Source organism: Mycteria americana, chromosome 13 (assembly GCF_035582795.1).
Source record: "Mycteria americana isolate JAX WOST 10 ecotype Jacksonville Zoo and Gardens chromosome 13, USCA_MyAme_1.0, whole genome shotgun sequence".
Taxonomy (NCBI): Eukaryota; Metazoa; Chordata; class Aves; order Ciconiiformes; family Ciconiidae; genus Mycteria; species Mycteria americana.
In genome coordinates this window covers 9,762,269-9,777,531 of record NC_134377.1, presented here as the reverse complement: position 1 = coordinate 9,777,531, position 15,263 = coordinate 9,762,269, and the positions used below count along the sequence as shown (strand labels likewise).

At 44.7% G+C, this 15,263-nt stretch overlaps 1 protein-coding gene across 3 annotated transcripts in view; it reads right to left on the bottom strand.

Moving 5' to 3' along the window:
* Window positions 1-15,263, bottom strand: part of SSH1 (slingshot protein phosphatase 1) — a 41,839-nt gene that overhangs the window by 9,952 nt on the left and 16,624 nt on the right. The window contains exons 1-9 of one of the 3 annotated variants that reach the window (XM_075515786.1): window positions 13,066-13,166; window positions 10,212-10,315; window positions 8,321-8,385; window positions 7,423-7,544; window positions 5,187-5,255; window positions 4,684-4,749; window positions 3,183-3,377; window positions 2,848-2,941; window positions 1,337-1,465 (exon numbers count right to left, since the gene is read on the bottom strand). In XM_075515786.1, the coding sequence (XP_075371901.1) occupies window positions 1,337-1,465; window positions 2,848-2,941; window positions 3,183-3,377; window positions 4,684-4,749; window positions 5,187-5,255; window positions 7,423-7,544; window positions 8,321-8,385; window positions 10,212-10,315; window positions 13,066-13,151 (930 nt within the window). In that variant the 5' untranslated portion in view covers window positions 13,152-13,166. Of the gene's footprint in view, window positions 1-1,336; window positions 1,466-2,847; window positions 2,942-3,182; window positions 3,378-4,683; window positions 4,750-5,053; window positions 5,256-7,422; window positions 7,545-8,320; window positions 8,386-10,211; window positions 10,316-13,065; window positions 13,167-15,263 lie in introns of those variants that run through there. The other 2 variants (XM_075515785.1, XM_075515787.1) reach the window with 2 other exon arrangements.

Genomic DNA, 15,263 nt, shown 5'->3' with positions numbered 1-15,263 from the left:
TACGTCCTCACCTAAGGAGTTAGTTCTAGGCCAGTGTGTGACCGAGCACATCCCAAATCACTTCCCCCTGCCACTCTGGATTTTTAAACACAGAGATAAATAGTGCAGGGAAAGAAAATGATTATGTGTGGCATGACTGGGATCACAGGTATACGAGAAGTGAGGCAAATCCTGAAAGTTATGGGTGTGGTTACACCTGGAATCCCCCCCATACCTGCAAAACAGAAAGCTTAAAAGGGTTTAAAAAGCAGGTTTTGCCCTCAAAGATGAGCACTTCCTCTGACTCTCCCCCAAAAATAAAAAAAAGACCCAAGCATAACGGGCACCAATGTGTTCATCTCAGGCAAGTCTTTGTTCCGCATGGCAGTGCCTGGTTTTGCTTGGAGTACCATCTAGTGGCAAAAGATTAGATGAAACACACACCGTTCTCTGCTTCTAGGCAAGCTAGAACAGCACATGAACGTGCTGGGTTTGGCTGGGATAGAGTTAATTTTCTTCACAGTAGCTAGTATGGGGCTGTGTTTTGGATCTGTGCTGGAAACAGTGTTGATAACACAGGGATGCTTTCGTTCCTGGTGAGCAGTGCTTACACAGAGTCAAGGCCTTTTCTGCTCCTCACCCCACCAGTGAGTGGGCTGGGGGGCACAAGGAGCTGGGAGGGGACACGGCTGGGACAGCTGACCCCAATGACCAAAGGGCTGTCCCACACCACATGGCCTCATGCTCAGCACATACAGCTGGGGAAGAAGAAGGAAGGGGGGGACGTTCGGAGTGACGGCGTTTGTCTTCCCGAGTCACCGTTACACGTGATGGAGCCCTGCTGTCCTGGAGATGGCTGAACACCCGCCTGCCCATGGGCAGTGGTGAATGAACTCCTTGTTTTGTTTTGCTTGCGTGTGTGGCTTCTGCTTTCCCTATTAAACTGTCTTTATCTCAACCCATGAGTTTTCTCACTTTTACCCTTCTGATTCTCTCCCCCATCCCAGCGGGGGGGAGTGAGCGAGCGGCTGGGGGGGGATTAGCTGCCGGCTGGGGTTAAACCATGACACCATGGTATGTCCTGAAAAAGGATTGACCTGCCAGGAAAGAACCATTATATCAAGTCCCAGAAACAAGAACACAGCTAGAAAAAGGGCTTCTCTACTGCAGACTTTTACAAGCAATATGGGTCCTGGAGTAAAGTCTGCACAAAGAGCAGGATAGCGGGCTGTACCTCTTGCTCATGCTGCACAAGTCAGCCTTGACACCAAATCCAGCTTCCCCTGAGCCCAGTGACTTGCCAGATCACTCCCACTGAGCCTCCTGCTATTCTGGAACTCCTAACATAGCAGCTTACCAGATATAAATGATCAAAAATCAGAGATGGTTTGTCCATCTGACCCAGGATAAGCAGCATTTCATTGTCTATAAATTCCTTGAATTCCTTCAAGTTGCAATTCATGTGTTTCTCCAGCTCATTTCGTATCTGCAGAGAAGAAAATAAAGTATGCCACCTAGAATCTCGTCTGTTCAATAGAAACATTTGTTGGCACTCCTCTGCAAAACACTTTTTCTGTACTTCATTAAAAACAGCAAGAGGGATTCGACCTTTTGGAGACAAGAAATCTCACTGCGTGGCATCTCTCCAAGCACCCTACACCCCCAGATTTAAGATCTGTAAATAAAGCTTCAGATAACATCTGAGTACAAAAAACATATTTTGGGGTACCTGCTTCTTAAAAATAATTTGAGAGAGAAAAAACAAGACCTCGGAGAGCAGCTAACAAATAAACATGAAACCCATTAGAAGCAAGGAGTGAATAATGGCAGCAGCATTGGCGAAGAGAGATTTTCAGGTTTCAGATTTCCATTTTTAAAATGCCGGGGCACAGACATACAGTCCTCTTACTGCACCTCAGCTTCAGGAAGGGGCAGTGCAAAGCAGCACAACTTTGTTTAACCCACTATAGAAAACAGCTGCAGCAAAATCAAAGCATCTTGACTGCACCAAGAATTAAGAACACGTACAGAGACAGACGAGTTCTCAGCTTACGCCTACAACTTGTAACAGTGCTGTTACACAAGAGTGTCTCCGAAACCTTCAGCGCTAAGCTTTAGGAAGGAAAGCCCTGCATGTTAATAGCCTCCCTTGAAAAACAAACAAAAACCCAACCCAAAAAGAACTATTACCATTTGCTCTGAATATGTCTGCACTGCGGCTAGACATATTTACACCAGCCTGTAGGATGGATCCAAACTAGCTCTAGCCTTGACTTGTGATCTTCCATCCATAAACTCACTAGCAAAATGTTGTCTGCAAGCCCCTCTGACATTTGTTCAGGAACAAAGAAAATAAAACCTTAAAATGAAGCCGACAAGGAGAAAGGAAGGTATATACTTTGCTCTGCACTGCCCATGAGCAAGTGAAGATCAGGACACTCATCTAACACAGCTGCAAGGCCTCAAGCCACCAACCGCATCTTTTGAGTGGTGCCTTTGCTTGCATAATTCACAGGGATACGCTGAGGAATAAGTGGCTGCAAATTCATTGCTTGGACATGCCTACATGTGCTACAACCAACTGTAATGCAGGCATCACCTCCGATGCCACTCTGTTGGCAAAGAACCAGGCACTATGCATTGAAAGTCACATACTTGTTACTAAGGTCTTGAAAAATGCACTCGGATGTTGGTATTACTCCGATTTCCCTGCTGGAGAAACAGAGGTATAGCAAAGCCAAAAAGCAGAGCCTTTATGGAACAGTTCTAAACACACATTCAAAAGCCAGTGACACCTAGTCATATGCTGTCTCCTCATCAGTGCAGCACTCTCTGGAAAAGGAGTCTAGCAGGATTTTTTATCTTTACCTCCTTAGAAGTCACATTTTCCAGGTCTTTGCTCATCATGATGCTCCGGAGTTTGGCTTTAATGAGCCGTTCTGTTCGTTCCCTTTCAGTTGGCCTGAAAAGGAAAAGGAGAGGATGTCTCCAAGCTGGCAGTAACATACGGTGCAACTCATACAGTACAGAGGAGTGGTGGTAAAGACTTGTATTAAAAGCAATTTTTATGAGAATAATGGAAGAAAAACATTTGAAGTCATTTACAAAAAGAAAGGAAATGAACCACTGGAGGAAGAAAAGGGAGAAGGGAAGATTTCTCTCATGAGCCAAGCCAACTTTTTTTAATAAAATTCAGAACTGACTTGTCAACAAACAGGGCTGGAGAGTCAGGGCGGGTGGACTCCAGGTCCTGCATCGCGTTCCACTCATTGATGCAGCTCTGGTCGGAGCTGATGCAGCTTTCGTAGTATGTGGCCCAGACCAAGGCCATCCCACCTGGGAAGTAGTTGTACCTTCTTGCAACTTCGCAGGCTTTATGGAGGATCTGTAAAGCAGACCTGCAAGTTTGGAGAACAAATTTGTGCAGATGTGAGCAGCAGGAACAGACAGAGCAGGATCTGAGAGATTTTCACAGAGAAAAATTATTTTCAGCATTGTTTGTTGCAGTTTGCTTTTTGAGAGCTGCAGATTTATCATATCAGAGTTCAGAGAGGGCACAAACTGCACCTTGGAGGCTTTCTCAAGAGCCGGTCCAAGGCAGAGGCTGAAATCTTCTCCTGATTAACAGGCAAGTACAAGGCACAAGTTGCTCTGGGATCTAATCATTAGCTAACTTGTAAAGCCAGACCAAAGAAAAATAAAAGAACATGGACAATTTTCAAACCACCTTCAGCAAGGAGTCAAATGCATATTTACTAGCATTCTTGGCCCCTGACATGCTCCAGGGACAAGGCCCAGATTGGGTCATTTGTTTTTGCAAATTCTAGCATTACTTTTTCCTTCCTTCCCTCCTCATTTTTTTTTTTTTTTAAGGCTCTACTCCGAAGATGTCATTGTACTGAATACATTAACCACATCTAAGGTTGCCAACAGGAGGGGCCGAGTTCAAAAATGACAGGAACAAGAGTTTCGTTTGTTTCTGTACCAAAACATCCCTAGCACGACATCCTTCTTTACATCTGTATCTTTTCCCTATCAGATGCTGCAAGGACAGGGATCTCTCGAGGCTCCAACAGGAGCCAGCAAACTGCCCAGGCCAAAAGAGACGCATTTGTTCTGTGTGGGGCTGAGCAGCAGCCTCTTCAAGGAGGAATTTGCTGGCAGAGCTGCTGCTGATTCAGCCACCTCTGCTTCAGTGTTTTGGAATCCCTGCACATGGGAGGGGTGACAGGAGCTGAAAGGTGAACAGGCACCCGGGGCGGCACGGAAAGTTTCCACGCAGCAGGAACCCCAGCCTGGCCCCAGTAATGAGGCAGAACACGGGGAATGCCATCAGATTGGCAATGGGTCCCGAGACTCCTCCTTCAGCCAGTTAGAAAAATATGCAGAGAGAGGAAAGACTGGGTTTGCAGCCTGATGAATTCAAGTTGGTCTTTCATATGTATTCATCTCACTAGTGCCATTTCCCTTATATTGAAGGGCACATAGCTGCTCTGAACAGAAGCAGAAGATCCTGTTTTCGGATCAGTATTCTCACAGTCCCTTTGTAGTACTGCTACCTGCTGACACAGGGAAGCAGCATCTCTGCTGCGGCTCACTAAATACCAATTATGGAGAACGCTAAAATGCAGTTTGTATATTTGTTTTTAATTTATTCACAGAAATGACAGTCTCTTTCTCAATAAAGCTAATTAACACACATACCACATGGCTTGCACCGACACTGGCTTGAAGATGTGCATTCTCCCTGCAGTACTCACGCTGAAGCCACTAACAGAGAGGAAAAAAAAAAAAAACCAGTCAGAAACTGCTCTTCTCTGCATCACAAGCTGCACTCTACAAACAGCTACTGCAAGGCAGCTATAGGGGCACTCACAGTCAAAAAGAATCAGGGATGAGAATTTGTATCACCGATTTTCCAACATCCTCCCAAATAAGAATGGCAAGCGGACACCCTTCCCAGTGCAGGCTGCCAGGAATGGGAGCTCCACCCCTCGAGTGAGATTTCAGAGAACATTCACTGGGTATCACAGGTTCCACCGAGCGGTTTGAGGGCAGCAAGACAAAAACTCACTGTCTGAATAAGAGGACTGCAGCCATGAATCCAAAACTGGAACTTCATTTGCAAGGTGACGGAGAATCTCTCCTAGAGCAGCCCCCAAGTAGGGAAGGACATTCACATTTATCCTTTTAATGTGGTTTCTTACCCATCACCGTCAAGATGGATTTTAGTATCACTCCACAGACGAAGAACCATTCCTATAGTGCAGCTTTTACTGGAAGAGAGATTGTTATACAGGATGTTAAATATAGGCCACAATGCGGTCACGCCAATATCCTAAATTATTAATACTCTTTAATTTTTAAAATCCTCGAGTCTTGCTCTAGTAATTCCTAGTAATATCTTAGGCCATCAAATGCGTAACACACAAGGAGACCAGCAGCTGATGTCTAAAGGTCTACTCTGATATTAGCATGCCGATTGCTCTACAGGGCTGGAGAAACATCACAGAAGCAAGAACCAAAATTACCAGCTCTTCTCTCCCCCTCCAGAGCACTGCAGTATTTGCCCCATCATCTTTCCTGCTCTCTCACCCTCATAGCTCAGTGCAAGGCAGTTCCCTAACAGGACATAAAAGCAGATCACAGCGATCTGGCTGCAGAGATTCAGCTCGCTAAAGCGAGGCAGAAAGCAAGCCTTGGTAGGTGGCAGAGCAGCCGCCTGCCCTTTCCAAAGAGGACCCACGGGGCCTTTCAAGGACTGCATGTTCGATTTTCACTTCACCACTCTGGCTGGTAGAAAAGACAAAAACGGATTTTATGAGCTTACCTAACCCAAAAGAACACTTTCATTTCAGAGATGCAATCTGGCAAGAAAACCGTACTATAATGGGGGCCAGTAACTTTCAACTAGTAAATAATTAAGCTACTGAGATATTAAAGTTTTAAAGGAAATTGGGATGCATACAGCAACAGCCAGTTCGCAAAGAGCTCAGGTTTTTTGTTGTTCTTTTCCTTTCTTTTTTAAGCCTTCAGCCACTTTCTACAGCAGATCAAAGGATTTGACAGGCCAGTTTGAACACACATGTAGGCAATGTGCACTTTAGAGCTTTGCGAGAAAAGATGTTTTTTATTAAACACATGTAAAAGGAATAAAACCCACAAAAGCGCCCGACTAGTCAAATTGTCAGCAGTCAGAACACTTACAGCTCAGCAGTGACATTTCAGCCCCAACACAGAGCCATGGAGTCACTCAATGAAGTCACTAATGCCAAGTGACGTCTTTATGCATGAGACTTACCCTTAATTAACAAAAACTTTGGCTTTCAGGGGAGACAGTAACCGAAATGGCAGCTAACGTTACACTTAGGATGAATTTGTCATAACTGTTCCATCTTTCCTCTTGTCTCACATCAATAATTGCCAGGACCAAATTATTGCAAGGTTGTTTCAGATTTGAAGATGACATAGCAAATATTCAGTGCTGTTGCACACTAAGTGTGCCATAAAGAAATGCTACATTAGAATTTCTTCCATAACACTAACAGCAGTAATTTAACAGCAGATACAAGAGGCAGAATTAAAGCCAATGACAATAATCTTATTAGGAGGGCACAGCTAGGAGTTTCCCTACAGGTCTCACTGCAGTGCAAAAGCTCCCTGCTTCTCCTTATAGCAATGGAAACAACCAAGGTTTTCCAAAAAGAAAACAAAAGTCACACTGGCTGCACCAGCACAACATGGCAGCCTGCTAAATCATCGGAGAACAGAAACAACAGTCTGGAAGCTCTGACTTCTAACTCCAGCTCTGCCAAACCAGCCCTGTCTCTCCGAGCCAAGAGCTTTTCTGTCTTGGTTTACTCACCTAGAACTGGAATAACATGAGAGGGTCTGCGATAACAAAATATTTTATTTGCCTTTCAAAAATATTATGTGCTCTTATCGGTTAGACAAAAGAAACAGCTCATTACTGACACATTTGTTCAGGTTTTTTGGAGGTACTTTTGCAGTATTGTTTTTTGATGTTATTTGGCAACTAAGCTACCCCCCCCAAAACAGGTCCATTGCATCATATCATCAACAGACTTGAAGTCTGGTGGATAGAATAAGTTCCAGTTTTGCAAATGTGTCTGCAAGACCATTTTGTAGTCAGCAGACAGCCAGCTATCACAGCTGAGGTAGATGCCACAGCCCTGCAGATGGATTACACGTGAACGCTTTGCCCACAACTGCCCAGAAACTCCAAGGAGACTGAAAACTTTCTGGAACAAAAATCACCCTCTTGCCCTCGTAACTGGTCAGAAAACTCAACACATGTCCTTCCTCTTGCTAGAATTTGCAGATACATGTAAACCAACTGCTTGGGGACAGTTTGGTGTTGACAGGCTTCCCAGAGAACCCAGCCTGCCTGATTTCCAAGCCCAGCCTCGCCTTAAGACATACCTCTCCTTGCTGGAGAAATCCACACCCAGCAGAATATTCTCCTCCGTGTCCTGTCGTCCGCTGCTGTATACAACCACCATGTACCGGACTCGGTCTGTCCACACACTTTCCAAACGGACAGCCTAGAAAAAGGTCAACAAGCTCTGCAAACTAGCTTTTGGATAATTATTACTTCCATTGCTGCCTAATATTTTTTTTTAAGGTGTAATTGTGCCCAAAAGCTTTATTTAGCTGCAGTATGAAAGACACAGGGAGAGACGGTCCATCTTCCAGCAAGGCTAGCTTGGCATCAGGTGGGGAGAAAATTAGCCTAGATTACCTGCCCCAGTTCGGAGAAATACTACAAAATATAACCTGAACCTCTTTAGAACAAATCTTCAACTAGAAAGTCGGTAAAAACATTGGTCATGCACTGAACTGAAAACAGAGGCAGGCTCAGAGGGTTCTTCCAGTCACAAGCCTTCACTGAAATATGTTAGTCATGCTGGAGGGGATAATGGACATAGACTTTTCTGCAGTGACTTTTATAGCCTCTGGAGATTTCTTTAAAAGAAAGCCCAGCCCCATTTGGATGCAATTTCAAGACTGACTTAAGAGTGTCCACTAGCATCAGCAAGCTCCTGTCTCTTCTCCTGTATTGGTGTTTGCCAGCTGACTGGAAAATTAAACCTAACAAAACAAACACACTTCAGACAGACCAGTTTCCTGACCCAACTCATTACCTGGATGTAAGGACCAGGGCAAAAGGAGTGGACAGGAAAATGCAGGAGGGCTGGCAACCAGCACAGAGTTAAGCTGACTGAAACCTAAGATTTGCCAATGCTTTTCATGAACCTCTACAGGTCTGTTTCAAACTCCTCCAAGAGAAAGGAGAGCAGGAAAACACGTCTTTTCTTACCAGTTTGATCCTATCCTCACAGCGAAGGAGGTTGATCATCACCTGGAGGTGCTGGGGCAAATCACCTGCAGAGAAAGCAGAGAAATAATCAGAAAGGGTCTCTTACTTGCTGCACTAAGAACCAGCACAGTCTTGTCCTTTAATGAAATTGGATGTTTCTAAGTCAAAAAATACCATTTAAAGGAGGCCAATTAACTTTGCTGTCCCAGAGAATACCAACAGAAGTGAGCTTCTTGGATGAACATTATCTGGCTGTGTGAGAACTCGACCTTACGGTATTTGGAAGCTACCAAATATATTGAGACCACCTGTGACTGGCGCAAATGATGATACTCTTCCTGTTACAGCACTTTCGAGAAGACAGAAAGATACGGGCACTGAGGACAGGGAAGGAAGAGGCAGGAGGAACAACTCTGATTAAAATAAAAGGAACAACGGAAAAAAGAAAAACCTTGACCTGTGAAACACACATCGTGGGATCAGCCCCACCGGCCTTATGGCGGGTATATCTGAACATGAGAAACTTCTGAGGAGGAAGGGCTGCAGGAATGGCCCGGTTTGGGCGATGGATCCCTTCTATCTCAAACAAAGTGCTGCTCATGCAACAAGTCCCTTCGGCTCTAGAGCGGTGGGTACATTTCTGTTTGGTGAAAGCAAGTGAAAGGAACAAGGAATCCACAAGAAAACAAAACAAGTTCACATCTAATAACTCGGTAATGCACTCATAACTTTCCACACAAGATAAAATTCCTTCCGTAGGATGTTTGCTGGGTATATGAAATTGCTGACAATTAAAGAAACCCAAAGCCAAGCTTGGCATTCAAACACCCTCTTTGTGCTTGGAGTGTTTACTAAGCAGCAGACACACAGTACCACACTGTGCCTTTCCCACATGCTCCTGCTCTCAAAATGCCCTGATGATCTTATTTCTTCTTTCCCAGTAATCACTTATTCCAAAACCGTCAAAGACAGAAGGCATAAAAACACTGGGTAAGTAGAATCCACTTTCCTGAACCCCCTATCTGCTTATCAATCCTTATGGATGTTCACCATACAACTCCCTACCATTTCTTCCCACCAGTTTGGCACACTGGAGGGGACTGGGGAAGAAGGACAGTCTGTTCTTAAACCGTGATAAACTCTTACAGGCCAGATTGTGATGACTTAATTGAAAAGGCAATTTTCCTGAAACCAGGAAAGGGGATATAAGGAGCTAAGAAACGTACTGTCTATCCAGAGACCCAAATCGTGTTAAAATGTTCCTCGCTCTAACCAGCAACATCAAACAAAACCAGCAACAGGTAGTTTCAAAAGAACAAATACTGTCTGTCAGCTGGCAACAAAAGTGCCAAGCTTCAGATTATTGGAGGCTGGGAGAGCACTCGGAGAAATGTCCCTGTCGTGCTGAATCAGGACCTCGATAACTACAGAAGAGGTGCTAGAGCCCTGTGACTCAGCCCATCCAATTTCCCTCCCCACAGGCCAAAGGGGAAGGCAAAGATCAAATCACTGAAGCACAACTGACATTTCTTCATCTGCGGCTGTGGAAAACAGGGACACATATTCGGCACAGACCTTTTGGCTCAGCAGGCTTCCCTGCCTAAAGAATGCCATGCTGAATGCCATAATGTCTGCAGAGAATAAATTTCTACTCCAGTTACAATTCCGAGATAATGACAAAAGTTTAAACAAAGACTCAATAATCATACATTCCCATTCAAATCAAGTGGGCTGAAAACCTGGTTTTACTCAGCAGGTTGTACAAGACCCACTATGACCATTAGAGGAGTCACTCACCCACCCACGTGTGCTCTTAGCCTGTCGGAGTGGACGGGATGAGCAGCAAAGCAAGAGGGGAAAAAGAATTTCAGTAGGTGATTTAATCCACTACCTGCATGTTTGTGAGGATGCTGGAGACTTCGCTGGCCCTGGGAGCTGTTTCCTTGTTGTAAGAAAAGGGCTGCGCCTTTCACCATGAAAAAGCTCTCGCTTAGGCTGGAAAACAAATGACAGAGGAAGTCAACTGAAAGGAAATATCAGCAAAATGCGTGCTCAGGTCTGTACGCCTCGGGAAGGAAGGGCTTCCCCTCACTAAAACATAGTAGGATTTTGCCATGAGAAGCTGTTCCCAAAGTTTGATCCTGCGACTTGCACGGCATGGCTCCAGGATTATTCATGGATTATTCATGTGTCGTTTTCCACCAACATTTTATTACTTGGCCATTGCAGGAGATACTTGCCTGAGCTGTCATGGGCTGGAAATGACTTTATCATTTGATTATCAAGTTCTGCAACTTAAAAACAGTAGAGGGTAATACTTTTTACAGGCTTAGACCTGTAAAATGACTGAAGATCAGGTTCCGAGTCAATCAGTTCCTACTAATTTCAGTTCTTGAGATTTCTTTGGAATGCAAAAACAAGAACATGCAACCATAAATTGTCTGTAGATTTAAAGAGGAAGGGAGGGCAGACGAAACCTGCACATCACAAGAGAAAGGAAACTGCACTGAAACCTCAGGGGAAAAAACAACCAACACAATAGCAAAGATTTTGCTTTGGGCTGGCTAGATACAGCTGTCCTGGAAAATACTACTGATAAGAAGGCAGGTCGCTGTGTGCGTAAATACATAGTGATATTTCCACAGAGTCAAATGACACACAGGCCCCAGAACATAACTAAAGAGAAGGCTGAACAAAATCAGTAGTTGCAGTAAGCACCAGCACAAGCCTAATTACATAGTACCATAATGCACTCGCGAGCATTTTAGAAATAGACTTGGACATAAGCGGTAAAGTTAGCATTTCCCACAAGGCTGAAAATCAACATCTACTAAGCTACCTTTTAGTTGCCACAGTAACTGCTTACACTGCATTTCCTACACCGCTCAAAACATCACAAGAGACATTCCTTGTTACAAAGCCCAATTTTCTGCCGCCCTACGCTTCCAAACATAGATCATCATTAATTACTGTCTGCTATCTACCAAATATAAATGCTCCATTACGAGATTGTGCTACATGGGAGTTACTTATGCTACAGAAAATGATCCCACAGGAGTTACTACTCCCAGCACTCATCTATTCTGTACTTTATCTGGGGTCTTTGCCTTTGGGCAGAAATGAGCGCTAATGCTCCATTCTACCTTAGTGTTTTTGTGAAGGCAGACGTGAATTTCATGTCTTTTCAGCTTTTGCTGCAAGTTCAGCTCTTCCCTTCTCTGAGAACACAGCCGAGGCTCCCAGGAAAAGCTTCCTCATTTTTCAACTGAATCTTCAAGGTGCAAAATTCCCAGAAAAATCTGGATCAGGTTTAAATTTGAGATTTCAGCTGCTTTTAAAAAGTGAACTAAAATTTTCCCCTAAGTTCCAGGCTCCACAAGTCATATGTCAGATCACTAACATGCCAGCGGGACAACTGCACTCTAATTAAAACAAGCTTTTCTCCATTTACACTCCCACAGTATTCTAGCACTCACCACTCACTTCGCTAGCAAGTTGTGTCTGAACAGGAGCTGCGCAGAGTTCGCTTGCGATCCGAAACACCAGCTCTGCTCTGCCTGGCACACAAGCTAACGGCAAGAATTTCTGCAAACGGGAATTTGGTTCATTCCATAAGTGAGCCAGGAAGAGTCTTGTTTCCTTCGCACACCAGATCTCACAGGAAAGCGCTAAAAAAGGTCAGAAGTTACACAAAAGCAGTGACACCAACACAATGTATAGGATATTCAGCTAGATACCAGCTTCACGCACACTCATCTCATGTTTTTTCAGCAAGAGGAAGGGAATGGTTAGATAACGCACAAGCAGATAATTCACAATATTCCTGTCCCAAGAATTTTGGGAAATAATTCTTTGGGAAAGTGAAAAAATATCCCAAAGGATATTCTTTTATCCCTAATAAAGTACTGACTGGGATTTCTACAGCAGGAAAAACCTTGGAAGAGACAGAGCTCCTTCCCAAAGGCATCGGTAACTCCTGCTCTGACAGTTCATCTCGCCTGATGTTCTCCTCTCTTGCAGTCAGGAAATCCTTTACAATAAAGCAGAATATTCCCAGTTGCAGGCAAATGAGAAAGCTGCGCTGTAGGAGCAGAAAGCGACTGCAGGAAAAGGACAACCCACATAGCAAAATTTTTGTCACCGTGTATTCATCTGCATGGAAATGAACCGGAAAGCAAAGCCAAAGAACCTGTTGAGAGCAAGATTTCTTTTTTAATTTAAATGTTTCTTTCCTAAACCGCGCACCAACGTTACAAAGCACAGCTTGCCATGACTCAGACTGCCCGTACCTCCCCAGCACTACCCGCGCTCCCCAATTTCCACATAAGCTCCCATTTCCATACGACCAGCACGGTGCCGAACAGAGGTAACACATCCAAGCGCCTCTTTGCAAAAGCTCATAATTTACACCATAGTGAAACAGCAACATTACCCAACACCGTCCCTTATCTCCGCTCTAGGAACACTCTTTGCTCTCAGTCACTTCATACAACTGCTCTAAAAGACAGCTAACAAAAGTGAGAAAAAGGCAAGGCACGATATTCCAACCCAGTTTAAAAAAAACCCTTTTACATCCTGCAGTTCCAGTAAACAACTGGAACTCCAGCCTATTTTAAAAATCTCCTAAAGAACAGAAAAATCCTATCATTAAAGAACATCCCCAACTTTTGACCCTCGGCAGCAGTGATAAATGCCCTAGTAAGCAGCATTTGTTAGCAGCATAAAAATGAGTGGCTTATACATACTAATTTGAACTGGTTTTCTTTGAACAGCAGAAGCATTGTGCTGGCCCAAGAGTCAGACAGAAGTCAGTAAATTCGAAAAGATTCATAACTAGCTGTAAAACTCACATCCTTTTGCTTCTAAACCCATAAAAAAAAAAAAGAAAAGAAGGAAAAGAAAAGGTTGACCGTATATTCTGTGCGGAGCAGAGAAATCGCGTCTGTTGATGCTACCCAGGAACTGGATGACTTTTACAGAACACTGTGTCTTCCACTGATATCCTGGCTTGAAAAAGCACTTGTCCTAACATATCCTGATGAAAGAGGGCCATTCAAGAGGGGAAAAAACCAGCTGAGGCTCGTCTAATCATTTCCCTCCTCCAGACTTGTTTGTTTGTTTGCTTCCCCCCGCATGCTCTGAAGGCAACGCAGCTCCTATCAGCCACCGCAAAGCAAAGCAGCCCGTCGCTGTAGAAAGTCCATATTCCCTGGGACACGACTAGATAAAAAGCATCGTATCGACTAATGCCAGTTCGTTTCTTTACAATTAGAACACTGCATGCCACCGCTGTAATATACATATGACAAAGGCATTAGCTGTCAAATTAAAATGCTTCTTCACTTACTGTACAGCTACCACGGTTTGATTTTCAGCGTGACTCACGAGTTACCGAGCTACTACTGAACAAGAAAGTCTTTCAGGTGGCTTGGTATTTATTTGCTAGTGGCTGGCTATAATCAAATTGAAGACTTGTTTCTTACAGACCCCTGACTAATTCCTTCTCTAGGCATAAGCCATAACCACATGCTCGTGTCTCACCAGTACCACAAGCCTAACCAGGGGGAGAAGCAGCTTTCCGTCCAATTTTTACCCGTCCTGACTGGCATGCACAACAGAAACCACCCATTCCTCCGATGCCCTTCCAGGAATCCTGACCAGCACAGCTACTTTACAGGAGTCACTTCAGGCTCTCAAATAAACGCAGAGCCCATGGGTTTTGTCACAGCCCCGGGACCCTGGTGCTCCCTAGTGCTCCAGTACAGCTGCAGACCAGTCCCCTTTCCAGCCCGTAACCTCAGCTTACCAAACTAATGGCATTAACCCCCTGAGGGGGGTAAAAACCTATGCTTACAAGCATCTGGGAAATGCTCAGGGTGTCAGTGGGAGGGTACAGACAGCTATGGTGTTTTGCTGTCCGTAAAGCAGGAGCCCTTCTGCACCCAGAGGGATGGCACCCAGGGGCTGGCAAGGAGAAGGTGCTTAACGGCCACAGCACTGCTGAGAGCGGGCTCCAGCGTCTCCTGCTTCACTGTCCCTTGCTCCATCCGTTGGCTCCATGCTGCTCAACTTGAAAAGGAAATATTTCTTCCCCTTTGGGAGAGCTCCAGAAGAGCGTGGCTGCAACACACATCAATTACATTTCAAGTTGCTTAAGAACACAATAGGCAGTGCCTTTTAATCGTTACAAAATGCCGCCCCCCGGGTTCACAAATGCCAATAAGCAATCCGTTAAAAATACTGGGTTTCGTAACAAGAGACAGAGCTGCTCGTGTTACTGGACAGACAGAGCGAGCTGGAAGCCAGCTGCCAGTTGCAGAACAATTTTCCCTAAGCAGCTTGCTTTGCCATTGTGGCTCAGGCTGTGGTGTGTCCCAGGAAGAAACCTTGTATGCCTCGGGTATTCGAGTTCCCTGTTTTAACGGGAAATCTCACATAAGACATAATTATCTTGCAGGATACAAGAAAACACTCTATTAATATATCTTATAGCTGCATAACTCATCTCAAAATAAATATCCATACACAGAAGTTAGTAGAGAGAAAACCACTTTCCCTAGGAAGACACAGCCAAGCCTGAGGTTGATTCAGCAGTCTCTTGCTAGTCTAAGAATTAAAAAATAGTATCTAGCTAAGAGGGGCGGAACCCAGAAACATCAGAGTTTGCGTCTGGCTGGGTATCCCCGCTGCTCCCAGAACTGCCGCAGGATCACACGGTGCACGGGATGCCCGAGGAGCCTGGCTTATCACCACACCTGCAACGACCTTCGGTATTTCTGGAGCCATAATGAACTTGTTATCTTTGTGTTTGCTGCCGATCACAACCGAGAAGCCCATTTAGTGCAAGTGCTGTTCAGATCCGCTTGCCTACAGCTCTACTCTTAGGGCATATTTTAGTGCTGAGTTCATGTAGCGAACACGAGGAGACTTCCACTCTGCCTGG